At 47.6% G+C, this 23199-nt stretch overlaps 1 protein-coding gene across 1 annotated transcript; it reads left to right on the top strand.

The window, feature by feature from the left end:
- The first annotated feature begins 1937 nt into the window (after positions 1 to 1937).
- LOC146352214 (uncharacterized) lies at positions 1938 to 21152 on the top strand. The gene is made up of 4 exons (XM_084829648.1): positions 1938 to 2098; positions 4019 to 4137; positions 9859 to 11033; positions 19883 to 21152. Exons 1-4 carry the CDS (start codon positions 1938 to 1940, stop codon positions 19910 to 19912), a joined length of 1485 nt encoding a protein of 494 aa, XP_084685774.1. The 3' UTR covers positions 19913 to 21152.
- Positions 21153 to 23199: the final 2047 nt, after the last annotated feature.

Genomic DNA, 23199 nt, shown 5'->3' with positions numbered 1-23199 from the left:
AGACAGATTGTGCAAAATGTTATATGTCAATAACGCGAGTTCTTCTGCAAGAAAAGAAAAGAATCCTCGAAGCAAAAACCAACAACAATGCAAATAAATACAAACACCAGCAGCTGCAAAATACCTTTTTTAGGACCAACTATGAAGTCACAAAGTAGTGAATAAGCGTTTAAGTTCCCCAGAACTTTTCTTCAGGCTCATGTCTGGGAAATACAAAAACAAAAAAGGTGGTGGGGGTAAGGAGAGAAAAAAGATGTTCCCGAGCAGGCACCAGAACTCAGCATCCTTGGGCAGCTGCCGAGACCCCAGGCCCGCACATGCACCAATGTCCAATGGTGGCGCCCCACCACCTCTGATGCTACCACTGCTACCAGGTAAGCGGGCAGCTGGGACTGGGAGCCAAGCGGTGTAAGTGGGGAACCACCAGAGGGCACTTTGCTGAGGGCTCCCCTCAAACCTCCTTTTTCTTATTATTATTTGTTACATTTATATCTCATCTTTTTTCCTCTTGGAAGGAACCCAAGGCAGCTTACGTGGTCCTCTTCTTCCTCTCCATTTTACTTTCACAACAATTCTGTGAGGGAGGTCAGTCTCAGAGTCAGTGACTGGCCCAAAGTCCACCCAGTGAGCTTCATGGCCTGAGTGGGGACTAGAACTTGGATCTCCCGAGTCCCAGTCCAACACTGTAACCACTAGACCACACTAGCACTCCTAGAGCCAGCCCTGTACCTGAGCATGGATGGGAAAGCTCAAATCTGCAGTCTGCAATAGTCTTCAAATGGAATAGAGGAGGCATTTTGTAGATTTAGGCTGCAATCTTAAGCACCCTTTCTAGGGAGTAAGCAGCATTCCGAATCAGTAGGACTTGCTCCTGTGTAAATGTGTTTAGGATTGTGCTGTTAATTGGGTTAGATGCTCTGACTTGGATTCCTGCATTGAGCAGGGTGTTAGACTCGATGGTCTTGTAGGCCCCTTCCAACCCTACTATTCTATGATTCTATGAGATCAGCCTTCCCTAACCTGGCCCCCTCCAGATGTTTTAGACTTCAACTCCCATCAGCCCCAGCCAGCCTGGTCAATGGGCAGGAATGCTGGGTGCTGTCGTCCAAAACATCTGGAGGGCACCAGGTTAGGAAGGCTGGGTTAGATCACACCTGGCCTGTAATCAGCTTGCAGCAAGGTAAGCCCATGTCCTTCACTTCCTTCTCCATCCTGAGCAATCCAAGGCGTATCAGAGTGTTTGAACCATGCTGGTCACGGGTCAGAAGGCTGCTGCTTGGGGAAAGATGGTGCTGGCTGGGGGAGGTGTTCAGGTGTGCCACCCTGCCCTGCTTTATAGACGGCTTGAAGTCATAGCAGGGGATGTGCTTTCAGGCAGGCTGCTTACATTTTCCCATCTCAGAATGGCAGGTGCCGTGCCTTCAGCGGAGGCCGGTGGTGCCAATGTCAGTGGGGTGGTCTCATGCCCTTCAATGCCAGTGGGGCTAAAGGAGCACCTTGGATAGCTCCTGTAGAGTTCTGACTGAAACCCGGAGCGGATTCACCACCTCACTGACATCGGAGCCTCCTGCACACTCTGCATCCCTCCCTTCCTTCTGCTTATGAATCTCTTGGGAAATCTGCGCCCTCTGCCCTGTAGTCCAGTGCATTACTGCCAGTGGGCACCAGAGGGCAGGAGAGAAGGATGCGGCACAACTTCAGCTGCGGTCACTCACAGGTGCGACAACTTTGACGCCTTATTCCCGTTCCGTGGAGCTGTGGTCTTGCCAGTTATTGGAGAGCGGCTGCTGGCCCAGCTGGTCCTCAACAGCTCCCCTCCAGCTTTTAGAATGGGACTGTACATAAACCGTGTCTCTCTTAAATGTTTCTAAGACCCCTGCCACTGCCTTTGCATTACACCTTCTCACCTCAGCACAGTCTCCCAAACTATATCCGACATGACACCCCCAGCACCTATTTTTAATTCCTCTAAGATTCAAATTAAACTGTGGCTTTTGCTACCAAGTTTGCCACCAACTTGGACAGTTTTCATGGAGAAGACCATCAATGGCTGGCTAGTAGGCATGCCAGCTATAACTCACCTCCAGTATCAGAAGCGGTATGCCTCTGAATACCAGTTGCTAGGATCAGGAGGGGGGGGTACTATTGAGCTCACGTCCTGTTGCGGGCTTCCCACAGACCTCTGGTTGTCCAATGGGGGAACAGAATGCTGGGCTAGACAAGGCCTTTGATTCTGATCCAGAGTGGCTCTTCTAATAGGTTGGATCCAATGCTGTCATTCCACTGATGGAAGCAGTTCTGACAGTGGAACAGGGGTGGGGTGGGTGATTCCACACACACCCTCTGAAGCAGATTTTCAGGTGGTTTGGGAGGGTGCAGGGAAGGAAAGGACAATGTCTCCTCATGCTAGCAGGCATCTGCTAGCGCAAACTTGTATCGAACCCTCTGTTGTTAAGTCCACATGGTGGGAGGGAAGACTTAATTTGTGCCAGGGCACACCAACTCTTCTATCTGTTGTCAGCCCCTTGACTCAGTCCTGGAAGATATCAAGGAAGAATAAAGTGCCCCTGAGCAGGTGCAGAGTACATGTTCCTCACCACTGAATAACTACAGTACTGAGTGTCTCCACTCATCAGGAAGATCAGAAGACTTAATTTCCCAGATGTAGGAAAATAAAAAGTGCATGGAGGAATTACAGCTGCAGCCTCTTGCTGCTTCCTACGGCTTGCTCATTTACCATGGTTTGTTTAAGGCCCTAATAAACCCAGCAGCCACTAAGTTTCCTGTCCCAACATTGCCCTTTGCTTCTGTTTGTACTGAAACATGGCATATATGTTTTAGTCACATTTAAAAACAAAAGCACCCTGCCAAAAATAGTTTCCCCACCTTCATAACGGCAGGAAAACACACAGCAGCCCAACAGGGGAATCCCTTCCTGCTGGCTTCCGTATTCTTTTGACTGACATCACACAGTCATGCTATGTTCTCAATAATCACTGCCACCCAGGCTGCCCCCAAGTATTTTCCGAAGCAGTCAAAGTCACTTTTGCAAAGCAGCCTCAAGAGCGCTGGCAAACCTCACACTAGTTAATTTCATATTCCTATACTTTAAGCCCAATAATCTGCAAACCACCACTGATGTATTAAGAGAGTTACAGCTACTATAATTTATGTCATGGTAGATCACAAATCCTTTTTTCTTTTTCTTCTTCTCCCCCCATCCTCCCTGTTGTTCCATCCTTTGAAACAATATTTGGCAGTCCACTGCCTGTGGAAAGGAGGCTGTTTCACATTAGTCAGTAGTACATTGAACCATTCCTGTGAAATCATTTATTATGGATTGCAAATTCTTATATGGCAGTTTAAGTTAATGATTAGATAATAGATCACCAGCATGATTGGTCACATATGGCTTGTACTTGTTGCTAATGCTCTGTGTAGTTGGGAGATTAAAACAAAAGTCTTGTTGTTCTTACAGAGCAGTTTTGCTCTTTGTAGTCATGATGATCCCACAGACGGAGAGATGCTGCCTCCCCTTCACACACCCACTCACCTCCATGCAGCAGATGACCCCACAAGGCTGTAATAAGTGCACGACTACTACCATCACGTGTGTGACTATCATCATGCAGGGGCCCTGAACAGGAGGAGAATCTGGAGGGTTTAGAGAAGATCCTAAGTGGCAGCCAACGGGTTCTATAATCTCTTCAATTGCTGCTTGCGAAGATATGTGGGATTCTCAGTCAGAAAGCCCCATGTCAACATTCTTAAGAAAAATATTGGCAAAGATACAGAGTATTCCTTACTTACTGATGAAAAATGGATGCAGAGAAAGAAAAAGCAAAGAAAGCTTACACACTCCCTTAATTCTTGGTTCAGTTGCCCTGGGTCCCAGGGGAGCAACAGGCACCAGACCGTGGGCTGGTTATCTCAGCAGGTGGTGCACCTTCTCCATCTCAGATGAGAACAGGTAGCAGGCCAATCTGCTCAGGATTGTGTAGGGCCTGCTCTCATTTAGTTCAGACTGTCAGAAAACACACACTCACACCCGTTCACCCAAAAGTTCACACCCTGTTCACTCTCGGCAGCAAAATAAGTTTCTCACAGTACAGAAAGGGCATCCTTATCAGCTAGAAGGTACGTAGTCTGAAGAGCAACTGCTGTGCATTGTTGGCCTTCATTGTATGTGAATACAGCTGAGAACCCACTCTAAAATCATGAAAATTGCCAACTGCTCTAGCAAAGCAGTGCACTTATGCTGTTAATTACTGCATTAAATACCGCAAATGACTCTGGGCAAATTCACAGCTGACTGTCCACTATTCTTCTGAAAGCAAATCCAATACACCATATAAGATTGTAGATGGAGGGAGGGGAGGTTCACATGATTAAATGCTTCTCCATACCAAAAAATAAAATAAAAATCACATAACAAACTAGGTGTTGGGGAGAAAAGTTTTAATCTAGCTTTTCCCTAGCATGCTGGTCTTCTATATGCAGGGAATTTTCTTTCTTCCTTTCTTCTATGGAGACGTATTCAATTTATGGGAATCCCCACTGTACTCTGAAGTGGTTCAGCCCAGACACAAGTTTACACCTCAATGAGAACTGGGCCATTGCTGTGATCCTTTTGCATCGGGTTTGTCCTGCCCTAATTGCTTGCATCTGCTGTTCATAGTTCCTACTGCTGCTGCTGCTGGTTTCCAGGGTGACCTGAAGCCATGCCATGCTGTTTTGGAATGTTAGTTTGTATGCCACAAACATAATCCATACCTTATTATCTAGCCCAGAGCAGCATCTTGTATCAAGAGGACAAATTAGTAACAATATACTGATTTGGATCTGTTCTATGGTGTTACTAGTTACATAGTTAGCTTTCTTTGGAAGAATATCATGTGGAATGTGGACTTGACAGATACCTTCTAGACCAGGGGTAGGCAACATGGCACCCTTGGGGACTTCCCTTGGCATCTGCCCCCCCCTTTTTTAATTACACAGTTTCTTACTGGCAGCTGGGATTGCTTCAAAGCAAAGGGAGGGCCTCCAGCTGTTCCCATTTTCTTTCCCCATGAATGCCTCTGGGCCACATGTGGGGCTCAAAGGCATTCTTAGGAAAGGGAGCTGGCAGGTGGCTGCAGCTGGGTGCTTTCATCTGCAGTGCGCCTTTTTGTAGTGGTGCCTAGGATAGTTTCTCAAATGACTGAATGTGCGCACAGGCCCCCAAAGGTTCCCTACCTCTACTTTAAACATGAAGTGCGCAATCCTATGCATGTTTAGACAGAAAAAAGTCCTACAATTCCCAGCATTTCCCAGCCAGCATAGGACTGTGCCCTAAGCCACTGAGGAAGACAGAAAATGAAAAAGCACATGGCATTTATGTGGACATTACAGGGCCAGCCCAAGACATTTTCTTGCCCAAGCACAAGATGACCCCCCCCCCCAAATCCACCCAGAAGACAACTAGACTGGCAGCTGAATCTTCCCTCAACACTAGCGATGGGGCAGCATCCTCTGTCTGCAAATGAGAGCAGCAGGCTGGCTTAGAGGGCTCAGGACTGGCCTTGTGGCACACACAACTCTGACCTCCAGCCCCTTGCCATTGCTCCACATTTCCCAGCATCTGCTGCCTCAGTCTGCGGAATGGTAGGGCTGGCATTAGTTTGGCTGGAAAGACCCAGACCTATTTTCAACAGAGGTCTTTAGACAAATCTGTGGTTATTTGATATGGCCTTGAGATACATGGAATGAATGGGCAACTGAGTGCCATTTTTGGCAGAAAAGTGCGGTACAAGTCAAATAAACAATATTTTACATGTAATACATTCTATTTCATATCGGTTTAGATGCTAACCTTCTTTTGATTGCAAAGAATGAATATGCATGTGCCTGAACAAATAGAAAAATGGGTGATCCCCATAAATAAACATGGCAGCCAAAAGAATTAGTGAGCAGCAGAAATCCCAAGAGCCATGAGCACATGAAGCTGCCTTCTGCCAGGTGGGACTATTGGTCTCTCTAGCCCATTATTATCTACTTTTGACTGGCAGCAGCTCCGCAAGGCCTTGAGCAGGGGTGGGAAACACATGGTCTGCGGCCCACATGCAGCCCTGTGTGTTCCCTGCTGAACCACTGCATTTGGAAGCAGCAGGACAAAATTGTGAGTTTGGCACTATGGAGCTCATTTGCAAGCTAAGTTTGACCCTGTTTGCACTCCATAGCTGCTACAGAGCACCTTGGCACTGAATGATTGGGATTAAAATAAAGATTTGTGGGGAGGGCACCCCACAGATTGCACAGTGCCCCATGGGGTGCAGCCCATGGGGGGGGAGTGTTCCAGGGGTGAAATGGCCCCCCGACCTTATGCAGTTACCCATCCCTGGCCTAAGATAAAGGTCTGTCACATCATGTGTCGATCCTTTTATTAAAGCCTTGTCCCTCTTAACAGCAGATGCCAGGAGACTGAATCTGGGATCTTTGGCAGGCAGGCGCTGAGCCACGGTCCCTCCGCAGAGCAACTGTGGCGGCAGCAGTGGCACTTCCTTCCCACATGCCCATCGAGGCAACTGACTAGCCCAGCCTTCCCCAACCTGGTGCCCTCCAGATGTGGTGGATTGCAACTCCTGTAATTAACTCCCAGTGGCCATGCTGGCTGGGAATTATGGGAGATGCAGTCCAACACATCTGTAGGGCACCAAGTAGGGATGGCAGAGAATTCCGCCACGGATCTCAGTGAGGCCGAATGCCAGTGCATTCGGCCCCCCAAAATCTGTGGCGGAACGGCCTGCCCCCCCGCCCCCCCCCACGAATCCCCCCCGGGACAAGACTTACCTGGGGTGGATTTTCCGGGCGGCGGCAGCAGCTCCGGTGGCTGGTCTTCCGACCGGCCGCCACCATTTCCAGTCTTGGTTAAAAAAAAAAGACCAAAAAAAGACGTGATAGGCTATGTAAATCTTTACGTAGCCTATCATGGCTCGGTGGGTTAAAAAAACAACAACAACCCCGCGTATGCAAATGGCGGCGGCTACAGCCGCCACCATTTGCGTTCCTTCTTTTTGGCCGTCTTAGTCTACGTAAATATTTATGTAGACTATGACGGCGAAAATAAAGGGGAACGCAAATAGCGTAGCGGGCGCTATTTGCGTCCCCTTTTGATTTGCCGTTTTGGCCTACGTAAAGATTTACATAGGCTAAAATGGTGAATCAAAAAGGGACGCAAATAGCGCCCGCTACGCTATTTGCGTTCCCCTTTATTTTCGCTGCCATAGTCTACATAAATATTTACGTAGACTAAGACGGCCAAAAAGAAGGAACGCAAATGGCGGCGGCTGTAGCCGCCGCCATTTGCGTACGCGGTTTTTTGTTTTTTTTTTTACCCAGAGCCTTCCGCGGCCGGAAATCCAGCTGCGGACGGCTCTGGCCTGGCCGGCTGCTCCGCAGACCTGCCGCGGAGCACAGCCAGCCCTTTGAGGATTCCAGGGGGAGGAACGGAGCGCCTCCCCCCCCCAGCAAGGATTCTGGGGGGAGGGACGGAACGCCTCCCCCCCACCATAAACATAATCCGCAAACAGGTAAGTCACTTTCGTACATCCCTAGCACCACGTTGGGGAAGGCTGGGCTTGATCATGTGGCTAATTTATTGCATTTTTAATCTGCCCAATAATCAATATTCTTTGGGTGGATTACAAACAGTTAAAAGACAAAAATAACATACAAGCTGTTGAAAATATAAAATACAACTGTTTAAAAGAATCCAATACAAAAAATGCAATACAGTATCATTAGAACTGGCTGTTTGCGTAATGCCATTACAGCAGTCATTTATATGGCCTCAAAATTAACACTTGGCTAGATTTTTGGGATGACTAGATAGATAGTTATATATGAGGCCAGAAAGTCCCCAGGTTGTATTAAGTTGGATTCAGTGCTCCAATCCCGTGTTGCATCTATCATGCAAAAATGCCCCAAAGCAGGCTTATCCAATAGCACAGAGCCTGATTTTCTTTTTCTTTCTTTCCTGTTGCAAACTTAAAGTTAAATGAGCTTGACCATGCCCCGTCTTTAATGAGCTTCCACCACACATTAAAAACGTGGTTGTTCAGGCAGGCATTTGGGTTAGGGTATTTTTAGAAATATGTTTTTAATATAGAACTTTGTTTTAAACTGTTTTATTGTTGTACATTGCCCAGAGTGGCTAGGTGACCAGCCAGATGAGCGATTAATAAATTTAATAAACAAACAAATACAATTTTAATAAATAAATAAATAACTCTTCTCCCTTTTAAGGATGGTTTCCTTAGCCACACTATTTATGAGCTGTTCCACAACAGAGACACACATTTTGCCTGAGAGTACTAAAAGGGGGCACACATCCCAGGGGTGAAGAGAGCCAACAAGGTGCTGGTTTTCTTTTGGTTCTAAAAGACAAACACGTACTGTTAATAGACTACAACCAGCACTCAAGGGTTACAAAAGGAATTTATGGCGGCTTTCCCTCTAAAATAACGTTACTAGAAGCCTGCCCTAGTCGTTTATCTGCAAGGATCACAAAACAGATCTCTGACAATGCCAAGGGTGCAGGCTGACCAGCAGAGCAAATAAGTTGGCATGCAAATAAATAGGGATTATTTTGAAGTCTCCAAAGGGATGTGTGCAGCAAGGCAATTGTAATGCACTGATCTCCCAATACCAATGTAGGACATTTGTTTTGACAGTGAGATGTTGCTTATATATACACACTGCCTGTGATTGGTGGACATGTACGTACAGAGATACATGCAGTGTAGTGTACAGGCAACTCACTGTGTGGCATATTCCTAGCGCAGAGCCCATACAAGGAAATTATGCTTCTGTCTCCTGCCTCTTCTTTTCTTTTGAAGTCATGCACAGTGCAGTTGTATGCACATTCTTACTATGAAGTAATCTCTGCTATGTTCAATGGAGCTTACTCCCAACTTACATCTGTGCATCAGATTGGAGCCTTAGAATACAAGCCAAAGAAAGTATGGTTTGCTATGGCTGACATTAGTGCACCATATTTCTATCTGCTGAGTAATGCCTTTTCAGACTTCCCTCTTCCATTATCATTTTCCTGATCATCTCTGATCAGGTTTAGTTCCTCTTAATACCACTCCCAAAGTGCATCCTGAACAGCCTTGGCAAGGCATCAGTTTCACAGTAGCGAACATGATATTAAAAACCATGTTCGCAAAAAGATGCATATGACACATTATGCTTTGGGAAACAACCATTTTTATAACTTTTTTCTTTCTTCTTTCTTTTGGTCCTCCAGCGGAGATTTCACATGCTTTGAAGGAAAGGCGCTTATTATCTGGGTTATAACAACCCGCCAGGAGAGAAACACAACCCTCCACCTCCATTCTGTTTCTTGGAAAGATCTTATATCCAGTTTCCAGACACATCACGTCTATTCAATTAGCCACTGACAAATGCAATTTACAGATGGAATTTTCTCCGGTAAACAGATTTAGACTCTCCGATTTACACGACCATGATAATACAGGAGGCACGGTAATGGGGAGATGCGGGGGAAGGGAGAGAAAGAAAGATGGTTATGATCCCTGTATTAATCTGGATCCCAACTGCCCTCCACCCCTGGCGTGCCCCTCCGCCTCCCCCCAAAATTCGGATGTGGCTTTCCTAATGAAGCTCGCATGCCACTGTATACATTACAGCTCCAGAGTGTAATTGTAGTCAGTTGTTTTGATGAATTTCACGGTCCCCATCTGATCTGCATTTGCCTACAAGGAAATCGTAACCCTGGATTAATTTTTTTTCGGGGATTCCTTCTATTTAATTGGCTCCGCCGCGAGGGAACGAGGCCTCGGCCGTGGTGACAAGGGGAAGCGGGCGAGCTTTCGCTCCGGCCGCCTCCCCGCGGCCCCCCGGGACCGACGCTTAGCCAGGCCGGCCGGGGCCTGCGGCGACAGCAGCGCGGCGCGCCGGCCACGCCTTCGAGCGAAGGGAAGGCCGGCCGGCGCTGGCGACGCCCCTCCCGCGGCCGGCCTTCTCCTCCTCGCTGCGCCTCGCGTGCCCCCGCGGGCTGCCCCGATCCCCACGCCGGGACCTGGCGAGCCGGTGGGAAGCGACGCGCCCCCTTGGCGCGCAGCCGCTTCTCGGCTCCTGCTCGGGGCTTGCCGGGGGCGGGTGGGCGCCCCCGCCATGATGCGCTCCGCCCTGCGATCGGGCCCGGTGGACGCTTGGGCTCCCCTCGGCCGAGCTTTCCCAGCGGCCTTTCCCAGCGCCAGCATCAGAAAAAGAGGGCCTCGAGCGGCCTCCGGGACTCCGAGGCCGAGGCTGCTGCTGGCTGCCCCCTCGCAGGCCTTCGTCGGCTGCTGCGCCGCCCGGGTGGTGGTGGGGGGGGGAGCAGCCCGCCCTTGCTGCCGGAGGGGATCGCGAACGGCAACCCGCGAAGGGCGAACTTCCCCCTTCGCCGCCTTGCCGTCGAGGCTGCGGAAGTGCGGGCACGGGGACGCCCCCAGCCAGGAAGCCTCCTGGAAGGCGCGCGCGCCGCTCCCTCTCCAGGGCCCCTTGGGGCGGGGGCGGAAGAGCTGGCGAGCCCGAGAAGGGCGCGGCTGCCCTGCTCTCCCGCGCACGCTCCGGGCCCGCGGCAGGAAAGGCCGGGCCCGTGGGCGCCTCGCGGAACGCCGCTGCCGCTGCCCTCTCCCTCTTTTGCTCTCTCGGCGCGGCAGCGGCAGCCATCACCTGCCAGGCCTTGCTCCCTAGAAAAAGACAGGCTGAGCACGGGCCGGCAGTGGCGCGCCCTGTCTCCCCCGAGGCATGGCAGGGAAGATTTGCCGGGCTGGATCCCCCCCTCTGCCCTGCCCCAGGGAGACCTCAGGGGAATGCTCACTTGCAAGGGTGGGCAAGTGGGGCCCTCCAGACGTTTTGGCCCAGAAAACCAGGCGTTGCACACTCCTGAATCTTCTGCACCGCCCAGGGAAAGACAGCAGAGGGCAAGGAAGCAGGCCGAAGCAGCTGCTTCCACTTTCTCCCAGCCACAGTTCCCAGAGAGGGTGAGCAAAGGAGGCAGGAGCAGTTTTGACCTTCTCTTGTGTGCTTCTCAGCGCCCCCCCCCCCGGAAGAATGTTCAAAGGGGGGGGGAGACTGTTCTAAAGGCCTATTCTGAGGAGGGGGCCTGTTCCAGGGGCCTTCCTGGCCCAGGGGTCCCTCTCCCCTGCTCTTCTCCACCTTCTGCTGCAGGGCAGGGCAAGGGAGAAAAGAAGCTGTTTACCATTGACGTATCACCTCTCCCCTTGACTTACAAACATAATAAGAAGAGCCCTGCTGGATCAGACCATATAGCCCAGTATTCTGTTCGTACAGTGGCCAACCAGCTACCCACGGGAAACCCACAAGTAGGACATGAGTGCAACAGCACTCTCCTGCTGCCCATGTTCCCCTTTTGTCTAATCCCCCTTTAAAGCCATCCAAACTGGTGGCTATCGCTACCAGTTGTAGAATGTGCTGTGTGAAGAAGTACTTTGGTTTATCTGTCCGGAATCTCCCACCAGTCACAGAATCATAGAATAGTAGGGTTAGAAGGGGCCTACAAGGCCATCGAGTCCACCCCCCTGCTCAATGCAGGAACCCCCTGCTCAATGCTCAATCAGCTTCACGGGATACTTTAAATATGTTTCTGGGATTCTCATCCCAGCATTTGTATTACCACCACGGGGCCTTTTGCTCTGATTTCCGCTAAAAACTTTCTCACCATCCACTTGTCTAGTGTTCAGTCTTTTCCTTTTTTCAGTCCTTTAAAGATGCCTTTTGGGCAGTTAATTTTTGCTTTTTTAATTTTTTGACACTGTCTTCTAACTCTGGGAAAGTGTTTTGACATTTGATTACTGACATTCAGACATAAATCAGGATATTTGTCTTGCACACCTCCCACCTACAATGTTGCTATTTCGTGCACTTGCACAGGCTATTTGGGCTTTCCTGTCTCAATCCCCCACCCAGCAGATCTCTATCTTGCTTCAGTGTCACATATACTGAAATTGGAATGATAGTGTCTGGCTGCTGCCTGCACAACGCTTGGGGATGCATTCCATAATTTGGGACAAGGGCCATAGATCAGTGACAGAGGACATGTTTTGCATGCGGAAGGGCCCTGATTCCGTCCCTGGTATCTCCAGTTACAAAAAGGATCCGGTACCGGTTGATGGGAATGACCCCTGCCTGACACCTTCGAGAGAGCCACTGCCAATCAGAACAGACAATGATGGCCTGGACAAAAAAGCCTGACCCAGCATAAGGCAGCTTACTAGGTTCTGGGGTGACCATTAAATTGCCAGTGCCAATTTCACATTACCTCCCTCTAATTCCCACTTACAAAGACCAGGAAGAAGTCAGAAGACCAAACCCCCTTTGTGTTGTGGTTTGCACACACAATACTAGCACCTGGGGTCATCCCATGAAGCTGAGTGGTGGGAGATTCAGGTGGATAAAAAGAAGTACTTCACACAGTGCATAGTTAAACTGGAATTTGCTACCACAAGATGGAGTGATGGCCACTAATTTGGATGGCTTTAAAAAGGGGATTAGACAAATTCATGGAGGAGAAGGCTATCTATGGCTACTAGTCCTGATCCCTGTATTGTACCTCCAGTATCAGAGGCAGAATGTCTGTGTATGCCAGTTGCTGGGGAGCATGAGTGGGAGGGCACTCACGGCCGCCTTGTGGGTTTTCCAGAGGCAGCTGGTTGGCCAGTGTGTGAACAGAATGCTGGACTAGAGGACCCTTGGGTTTTCTTAGGTTATGTTGTTCATTCGTTCATTCGTTTGTTTCCACTGCAACAGTGGTTGGTGTTGGGGCTGGCAAAAGCAAATGTTCTGTGGTTTGCAGCATGAAGGACAAGTTATATTTAGAAAATAAGACATTCGTAAAAACCGAATACTCTTAAAAACATTTTTTTTGATCCCCCCTTGCTCTGCCCTGGCCATCAGGGGATGGGCTTTCCTCAATAAAATGGCTGTTTCTTACAAGACAAAACTTTCTGGGTGGTTGGGAATGTCCATGCCAAGATTCTGTTGGCGGGGCGGGGGACAGCGGCCAGGGGGGTGAGATCCCCTGTTCAGTATCAGGCCAAGCTCAGGAAGGATCCTGTTGCTGCCTAGTTACCTCCCTCCTCCTCCTCCTCCTCCCGTCTGAAGACATCTCACTTCATCTGTCACCCATTCTGTTCGCCTGCCCAGCTGTCAAAACAGGGGGTGTCTCTTTCATTTCAGCTCACAAAGTACCGAAGGGAAAAGGGGGCTTTAATGCCTGTGTTTGGACACAAGCAATTATCCCTAATTATTGTTTTTCTTTTGAGCTTGCCCGTCCTGCTGGAGAGCCAGCAGATGAACATGCCCTAATCCTCCGCACTCGGTTGATCTCGGTGGGTTTTGCAGGACAAGCCAGCCAAGGGGGAAGGGGACTTGGTGGCTTTCATCTCAATGTGAGTTTAGGGCTGATTCAAACGCTTTGCGATGGGAGAATTAACCCCAGAGCCGAGACTTTCAATGGCCTCTGATAAGAGATTATACAGCTTGATGGCAAACTTTTCTTGGCAAAATGTTTTCAAAGGCCCCCGAGCTGTTAAATCAAAGTGCTATTGAATTGGGACAGGCCCCTTCCTCTGACCCTCTCTTTTCTCTAGTTCAGTGGTGGGTATAATTACTGGTGGGGTGGCAAAATGCAACTCCTCCTTCATCCCCTTCCACTCAGAGATACTATCCCTGCTTAGTGCTGTGAATGAGGAGAAACAACAGCTAGAAAGCCAGAAGAGGTAAAGTACATTGTTTTAATCAAACATGTAGTAGCATTTACTAGGAAGCTTCAAATCCAAATCTCTTTCCTTACCATTAGTCCCCCATTCCCTTGTATAATTTCCCTAATTATTGTAGATGGAAATGTTAAGTGTGTGTGAGGCAGAGGGTTGGCAGAGGCATTGCAAAGGGCCCCAGCCCTGAATATATTTCCAACAGCCCCAGATCTCTTCCACAGAGCCCTGAATGTCCATTGCTGCGGATGGAAGTTGTTGTTTTCTCAGTTTAGGGATGTATGAGAATTTCATTTTTGTTCACAAAACATGCGAGCATGTCCTGTTTGAAGCCCCAAACATGATTGGGATTGCGAGCATGTGTCTGCCGAAAATGTTTGCAAATTGCTGGACGTGTACTCAGGTTTATTGTGCACAACTTTCCCAGTTGGATTTTGTGCAAATTTCCCCTGTAGATGGAATCAGCCCTGCTTTAGGAAAGTTGCACAAATTTGGGGTAGTTTTCCCATTCACACAGACCAAGCAGCAAACGCAAACAGGAATTGGGCTTGAGATGAGTGGCGAAAAATGTCCGGAGAAGCCCAGCGATCTTGAACATGGTTTGGTCGCCCATCTCTGGGCTAGTTGCAAAGAAGGGGGACATTTTCAAGGGAGGGTTGCAGCTGGGGGAGAAGGGTTGCAGCTTGCAACTCTCCACTTCCCATGCTGGGGTTTGCATGCTGCAACCTCCCGCCCCACCCCCCAAATCTTACCCTGCATGGCAATTAAACTTTAAAATAGCTTTTTCCATTGGTTTGGGGTTATCTCAGTCAGGGTCCATATTAATTGCAGCACTTATTTTAATTGAGATGATTTGGATGAGAAATTGGTTGGCTTTGCCTCCTGTGAAATTTAAATAAATCCTAGTAATTATTTCTAAATTTGTATATGTAGATATAAATTAGCATGTGCAGATTTGTGTCCTATGGGCATGGGCCCTGAATCTTTTAAGTGCTTAGCAATGCCTCTGTTGGTGGCGGGGGGAAGGTACGCATCCCTCTCAGTGCAATGTTTTTCAGAAACCATTCTGTATACGTTAATTTGTATGCAGAATCAAGTTTGGAGATTTAGGGTTCCCTCTTTTTCTGGTTGAGTGGATTTCAGATAGGTCAGGAAAATGCCAGAGTCTACAGGTCCCAGTGAGCCAATAAAACAGAGGAACATGGGAAGCTGCTTTATCTGGCCTGGGTCACATGTAATGGCAAGTCACTGTGAGTGGATTTCCCTGGGGGGCCCTGCCATTTTGCATTTTGAAAATGCAAGCCGTGGGGGGTGCTGCGGCTTGTCGTTGCATAGGCTGTTGGGATGGTTAACATGCCACCTAGCAGTGCAGGCTGGTGGCTCCAATGTCAGTGGAGTGGTGAATCTGCTCTGGGTTTCAGTCAGAACCAGTCAGATCCCTAAAGGAGCTATCCAGGGTGTGTGGATAGCTCCTTTAGAGTTCTGACTGGTTCTGAAAGCTAAAGCGTATCCACCGCCCCACTGACATCAAAACCACCAGCTTCCACCGCCACCCAGAACCCATGGCCTGTTTCAGGGTTGCAGGTGGCTTGTTAACCACCCCAACAACCCACCCCTACTGGGTTTGCACATAAGGACAAGAATTTTCAAAATGGCAGCCAGCGCCAAAACAAGAACTGTGCAGAAATTCACCCGCAGTGGCTTCTTGTTTTGCACAAACCGGCTCACTGAGTCAGACCTATCTAGCCCAGTATTGTCAACACTGACTGGCAGCAGCGGCTCTCCAGGGTTTCATGCAGGATCCTTTCCTAGCCCTACCTGGAGATGCTGGGGATTGAACCCGGGACCTTCTGTGTGCAAAGCAGATGCTCCACCAAATGGAGCTATGGTTCCTCCACATTCTCACTTCCTGCAGCACGCCTGGAAGAGCTCCGGTCCCTCCTTGCAGGCCTGAGGGAGCACCAGAGTCGAACTGCCTCCCGCCCACCAGCCACCTGGTAGGAAGGGACAGAATCTTCCCCCTCCCCACTTGTGAGTCCTTCGGAAGGCTTTTCAGATGAGAAAATGTACTCTCGCTTCATGCAGGATGCTTAGGAAGGTTGGAGCACTAAAACGTTCCTGCCCCATCTTTCTTGGGACCTGCTGACTGCTCTCTGTGCTCATATCTGGGGTAGTGACAGAATTTTCTTCCCATAAATTTTCTGGTGATTCCAGAGGGGCAAGAGGGGGTTGCCTTCCACAGGTGAAAATTGTGGCTTGGCTCACTTGAGTCATCTGGAATATTTTTGTTCTGTGGGCACTTTTCTTTGGTATCCCCATGCTTGCTCTCTGCTTATGACGCCTACTGTTATCAGGATTGCACATAGGTTGCAGAGCTGGGAGGAGGTGTCTGGCAGAGTTTGGAGATCAGGCATCATATTGGGATTTTTAATGACCTTGCTGCAAAGGGTGCGCATCGGCTTGACTTTTAATTATGGGCTGTTTGGGTTTAAAGATGGCAGGTGTCACATATCACACAGGGTGGTGGTGGAAACCAGGGTGAGAGCAGAATTCATCTAGCACAGGGGCCAACAACTTGTGGCCCTCCAGATGTTTTGGCCTGCAAGTCCCATTAGCCATAGCCAGCCTAGGCAATGGTGAGGGATGATGGGTGTTGCAGGCCAAAACATCTGGAAAACCACAAGTTGCCCACCCCTGATCTAGCAGATTCCTGGCACATTCTTTGCCATCAAGACTACACTGTGGCTGTGACCTTGACATGTGGTGAAGGGTGCCTAGATATGCCCCCCACCCTACCCACCCAGCAAGTTAGCTGCCAAGCTCAGAATCAGACCCAGGCAGGGAAGAGGTTAGGCAGGTATTGTTTGGCTAGGAAAGGGAATGAGACAGAGTCTGTAATAGAAATGCTGATTGAGATAGAGGAGTGGGATGGATCCGGGAAATTACAGGCCTGTTAGCTTAACGTCTGTTCCAGATAAATTGGCTGAAAGCATTATTAAAGATAAAATTAGTAAGCATATAGAAGGACAAACCCTGCTGAAAAAGAATGAACATGATTTCCACAAAGGTAAGTCCTGGACAGGGGTGATCTGGTAGACATTGTTTACTTGGACTTCCAAAAGTCTTTTGACAAAATCCCTCTCCAAAGACTCCTGACCAAACTTAGCAGTCATGACATAAGAGGACACGTCCTGTTATGGATCAGTCACTGGTTAAAGGAGAGAAAGCAGAATAGGAATAAATGGTAAATTCTCCCAATGGAGGGATGTAAACAGTGGGGTCCCACAGGGATTTGTATTGGGACCAATGCTTTTCAACTTGTTCATAAATGATCTGGAATTTGGAATGAGTGACGAAGTGGCCAAGTTTGCTGATGATACCAAATTATTTAGAGTGGTTAAAACAGAAAGGGATTGCAAGGAGCTCCAGAAGGATCTCTCCAAACTAGGAAAATGGGCATCAAAATGGCAAATGTGGTTCAATGTAAGCAAGTGTAAAGCGATGAACTTGGGGCAAAAAATTTCAACTTCAAGTATAAGCTGATGGGATTTGAGCTTGCGGTGACGACCAAGAAAGAGATCTTGGGGTTGTGGACAGCTCAATGAAATGTCAACCCAGTGTGCGGCTGCTATGAAAAAGGCAAATTCCATGTTTTGCATAATTAGGAAAGGAATGGAGAATAAAAAACTGCCGATATCAGACTGCCTGTATGCAAATCTATAGTACGCCCACACCTGGAATACTGTGTACAGTTCTTGTCACCACATCTAAAAAAATATATTGTAGAGTTGGAAAAAGTGTAACTAAAATGATCAAGGGGCTGGAGCAACTCCCCTATGAGAGAAGGTTACAAAAGCTGGGATTGTTTAGCTTAGAAAAAAGGTGAGCAACGGGAGACATGATAGAGGTGTTCAAAATTATGCATGATGTGGAGAAAGTGGATAGGGAAGCATTTTTCTCCCCCTCTCAAAATACTAGAACCCGGGGTCATCCCATGAAGCTGATTGGTGGGAGATTCAGGACAGATAAAATGAAGTGCTTAGAATCATAGAGTCATAGAATAGTAGGGTTGGAAGGGGCCTACAAGGCCATCGAGTCCAACCCCCTGCTCAATGCAGGAATCCAAGTCAGAGCATCCCTGACAGATGGCTGTCCAGCCTCATTTTGAATGCCTCCAGTGTGGGAGAGCCCACCACCTCCCTAAGTCATTGGTTCCATTGTTGTATTGCTCTAACAGTCAGGAAGTTTTTCCTGATGTTCAGCCGGAATCTGGCTTCCTGTAACTTGAGCCCATTATTCCGTGTCCTGCACTCTGGGATGATCAAGAAGAGATCCTGGCCTTCTTCTCTGTGACAACCTTTCAAGTACTTGAAGAGTGCTATCATATCTCCCCTCAGTCTTCTCTTCTCAAGGCTAAACATGCCCAGTTCTTTCAGTCTCTCTTCATAGGGCTTTGTTTCTAGTCCTCTGATCATCTTTGTTGCCCTCCTCTGAACCCTCTCCAGCTTGTCTGCATCCTTCTTAAAGTGTGGTGCCCAGAACTGGACACAGTACTCCAGATGAGGCCTAACCAGTGCTGAGTAGAGGGGAACTAGTACTTCCCAGGATTTGGAAGCTATGCTTCTATTAATACAGCCCAAAATATTATTTGCCTTTTTTGCAGCCACATCACCTTGTTGGCTCATATTCAGCTTGTGATCAACAACAATTCCAAGATCTTTCTCGCTTGTAGTGTGGTTGAGCCACGTATCCCCCATCTTGTCACTGTGTATTTGGTTTCTTTTTCCTAGGTGCAGAACTTGGCATTTATCCCCATTAAATGTCATTCTGTTGTTTTCTGCCCAGGGCTCCAGTCTACCCAGATCACTTTGAATTTTGTTTCTGTCTTCCAAAGTATTAGCTGTCCCGCCCAATTTTGTGTCATCTGCAAATTTGATCAGCATTCCCTACACCTCCTCCTCCAAGTCATTCATAAAAATGTTGAAGAGCACTGGGCCCAGGACTGAGCCCTGCGGTACCCCACTCGTTACCTCTCCCCAGTTTGAGAAGGTCCCATTGATAAGCACTCTCTGAGTCAGATTCTGTAGCCAACTGTGGATCCACCGGATCGTTGTTTCATTTAGCCCACTTTGATCGAGTTTGCTCATCAGGAGATCATGGGGCACTTTGTCGAAAGCTTTGCTGAAGTCGTGGTATATGATGTCTGCAGCATTCCCACGGTCCACAAGGGAGGTGACTTGATCAAAAAATGAGATCAGATTTGTCTGGCAGGACTTGTTTTTGACAAATCCATGTTGGTTTCGAGTAATCATGGCATTGTTCTCAAGGTGCTTACAGATGGATTGCTTTATCATCTGCTCCAGAATTTTCCCAGGGATTGATGTCAGACTGACTAGTCTGTAGTTCCCAGGTTCCTCCTTTTTACCCTTTTTGAAGATAGGGACAACATTAGCACTCCTCCAGTCATCTGGCACTTCCCCCGTCCTTCTGTGTACTTTTACACAGCGCATAAACTATGGAATTCGCTACCACAAGACGTAATGATGCCCACCAATTTGGATGGCTTTAAAAGGGGGTTAGACAAATTCACGGAGAGGCTATCAATGGCTACTAGTTCTGATGGCTATCTGCTACCTCCAGTATCAGAGACAGTGTGCTTATGTACACCAGTTGCTGGGGAACATGGGTGGGAGGGTGCTGTTGCACTCATGTCCTGCTTGTGGGTTTCCTGTGGGCAGCTGGTTGGCCACCGTGTGAACAGAATGCTGGACTAGATGGCCCCTTGGTCTGATCCAGCATGGATGTTCTTATGGAGGGGTATGGGAATCTGGTGCAGCGGGTCTACTCTGTGTAGGACTAACTTTGGATACTACCCCTGGTGTATTCAGCCATGTTTGTGGTGCTGAATTAGGATTGCCACTTGTTTTTTTTCTGACAGGCTTCTCATCTTCAACAGCTACATGGCAACATGGGCTTCTCCATGCTGGGAATAGCTGGACTTATTGAATTTGACTGGTGCGGATGGGTGAGAATTTTGCTTGGTTCATTTTTTCTTTTTGGTAAGAACTTACCAAAATTCACAAATTTCTTCATAACAGGACAGAAAAAATGAATATGGGAGAAAGTGAAACTGACAGATCCATCTATCCTTAACCTGGAAGAATGGCACCCCCCGCACCCACCTGCCTGTGCACTGTGATCATCATCCGAAGTCTGCCTCCACCTCCACCGTGTTAAGATGAGGTGAATGGTGACTGGGGAGATGGCCTTCTTAGTGGTGGCACCCTGATTATGGAATTCCATCTCGATGGAGGCTCACCTAGCACTGACTTTGTTGTCATTTAGGCACCAGGCAAAAACATTTCTATTTTCTCAGGAGTTTAATTTAGGAGAGGTATTTATTGTTGCCAGTTTTATTCACTGTATTTATCTGTATTGTGTGTTGTAATATTTTATTATTTTGTTAGCTACCTTGAGAATAGTTTATATTGAAGGGCAGCATACAAATGTAACAAGCAAACAAACCTGAATTATTTCAAAATTAAGCATCTGGATTGATTTATGCCTACAAAGTCAAAAAACAACCAAAAACACAGAAGTGCTAGCTGAGTGAATGGGACCTAGAAACTTGCAACTTCACTCAGATCTGCAGCTGATGCTTCTCTGATTTCTCCCACTGGTGCTATGTCTGTTGGTATGTGGTCTGCAATTGATGAGTTACTGATGTTCAAATTATCTCTCTTAAATTACTTCCTCTGCTTCTCAGTTCTTACTGCCAGTGGGCTCATGATCCACACTAAAGGAGAAGAAAAAGAATCCTGTTCAAATATACTTCTCTGCCAAGACAGCATAAGCTGTCTGGAAACAGTGCTGTGAGCCCCCCAATACACAGGAAACCTCAAATGCTCCCAGATATTATTAGGGCAATGCACTAATAAATATAGAGTGGAAATGCATCTATTAATAAATGAGAAGCATGCTGCGTGAACATACCTACTGGAATCAGAATTTTAATAAATTGCATTAGCCATAAGCCATCATTAGCCACTTTAATAAACTGTGTTAGCCATAGCAAGGTTGTCATTCATATTGCATATTTGATCTAGTATGAATATATCAACTGCAGACCAGTACTGAACAGGTTATATATGAATACATATATGCATAGAAAATTATTTGCCTTGTCTTCATGGTTGCCCTACAGCTATTGATCTTTTCTTTGGAAATTCATAAGACGTTTCTGATTTGGGATGGTTCTAATGGATGGGCTCACTAGGGGAGACTTTCGCCTGGAAAGGTCTACCAATTTGTATTGTTTGTTACCCTTCAAATGCGGGTATGTTATAAAGCTATAAAACAGTGCATCAGAAAGCCCCAGATGTTGTGTGAATTATGAGAGAAAAAGAGGTTCGTTTCACCTTTAGCGGTGAAATTAATCTTTTCCGAAGTATATATAAAGAATTTGGGGAAGGAGCTCTCCAAAATGTTTCTGAGGCAGAGACTCACAGATGTATCCTTACACATTGACAGAGCAACTGTATCAGTTTCTAAAACAGCATCATTGTATAAGAATTTCCCTTTCACTCCTTTCGTTCTCCTTTGTTATTTAAAGGATGTGCAGAGACTTAGAGACAGGATGGCCTTTACTAAAGCTCAGTTAAATCTGATGCCTTCAGTAGGGGTGCACGAAAGTCCCTTACCTGTCCTCGAAGCTTTTCGCGGTGGGGGGGAGGCGCTTCGCTGCTCCCCCCGCGAAGTTCAGGCTGGGGGGGGAGGCTTCCCGCCTCGCCTGGCCGAAATTCAGGCCGGGGGGGAGGCTTCCCGCCTCGCCTGGCCGAAATTCAGGCCGGGGAGGAGGCGCCTCGCCCGGCCGCGAACTAAAAAGTTAAAAAACAAAACGCCCCCGTGATAGTCTACATGACGATTAACGTAGCCTATCACAGCTAGATCTGCAAAGTCAGCCGTGATAGGCTATGTAAATCGTCACATAGCCTATCACGGGTGACTTTAAAAAAAAAAAAAGCACGTACGCAAATGGCGGCCCCCATAGGGAGCTGCCATTCCCGTTCCTTATTTGGTCGCTGTAGTCTACGTAAATCTTTACGTAGACTATGGCGAAAATAAGGGCAACACTTATTAATAATAATAAGTGTTGCCCTTATTTTCGCCATAGTCTACGTAAAGATTTACGTAGACTACAGCGACCAAATAAGGAACGGGAATGGCAGCTCCCTATGGGGGCCGCCATTATCCATACGTGCTTTTTTTTTTTTAAGTCACCCGTGATAGGCTACGTGACGATTTACGTAGCCTATCACAGCTGACTTTGCAGATCTAGCCATGATAGGCTACGTTAATCGTCACGTAGCCTATCACAGGGGCGTTTTTTTTTTCTTTTATTGCAATGGCGGCAGCGGCAGCTGGTCAAAAGACCATCTTCCGCTCCCGCCCCGGACGAAGACCCACCGAACCGCCGGCCGGACCTGCCGCCGGGAGGGACATTCGCCAAAGGTAAGTCCCGTCCTGCGGGGGGGGGTGCGGAGAATTTCTCCCCGAAACTTGTTCGGGGGGCCGAACACGTTGGCGCTCAGCCCCCGAAGTTTCAGGGAGAAATTCTCCGCCAACCCTAGCCTTCAGCTGTGTTCGAAGGAAGGTGCAGGAATAGGCCATATTCTGAGTGGACCCGTCCCTGTGGCTTAAAACAGGTGGAAGATCTTGTACATATTATTATGTATTGTCCTTTGTATAATGAGCCAAGGGAATGATATTTGGGTCAGATTTTGGAGAGAGATTTGAGGAGGTCTGTCCATGAGACTGTCATCTATCTGTATGTCACTGCAAAGACTGCATGTTTCCTATCTACAGTAATTGGTCCTAGAGGGGAAAAAAAGTCTTACAGGAGAATGCTGTGTCCTGTCAGGGAGATTCAAGACTTTAAGATTATACATCATTTTTAATAGGTTTGTGTAAATTTTACTCATTTTGGCTAGAGACCCAGAATGTTAGATTTATTCTATATGATCTCGGTTTGTGTTGACTTTATGTAAATATGTTATCTTCGTGTTGTTATCTAGTATCTTTTGTTAAATGTTTGTTTTGTGATGGTCTGACGACTATATACAAATAAACGAATCTGAATCTGAGTCATTACCACTCCCCATATGATTTGGACAGGAGATATTTTGAAGCAAGCATGAGCAGAACTGAAAATAAAAGGCTGGTATCAGAAGTAACAAGGGCCCTGTTCCAGTAGGAACCAAATGGGTTGGGTTTTTAAAGAAAATTATACAAGCGACATATGACCTATGTGTGTACAGATACATGCACACACATGCTGTGATGAACATACACATTATGATTCCATTGTGCGATCTCAATTTATTCAGAACCAAGTCACTGTATTGTTACGCTTGCC

Source organism: Heloderma suspectum, chromosome 2 (genome assembly GCF_057233095.1).
Source record: "Heloderma suspectum isolate Gila_16-S chromosome 2, 16-S_ref, whole genome shotgun sequence".
In the NCBI taxonomy this organism is placed as follows: Eukaryota; Metazoa; Chordata; class Lepidosauria; order Squamata; family Helodermatidae; genus Heloderma; species Heloderma suspectum.
The sequence above is the reverse complement of the archived record's forward strand: the minus strand, read 5'-3'. Positions and strand labels throughout refer to the sequence as shown.

What these genes read in the sequence shown, in the direction of transcription:
- LOC146352214 (XM_084829648.1), top strand. Translation starts at nt 1,938, where the DNA reads ATGACACCCCCAGCACCTATTTTTAATTCCTCTAAGATTCAAATTAAA. An exon ending in CACCTCCAGTATCAGAAGCG is followed by an intron (nt 2,099 to 4,018) that starts GTATGCCTCTGA and finishes GCTCTCATTTAG; the next exon opens with TTCAGACTGTCAGAAAACAC. An exon ending in GCATCCTTATCAGCTAGAAG is followed by an intron (nt 4,138 to 9,858) that starts GTACGTAGTCTG and finishes CGTGGTGACAAG; the next exon opens with GGGAAGCGGGCGAGCTTTCG.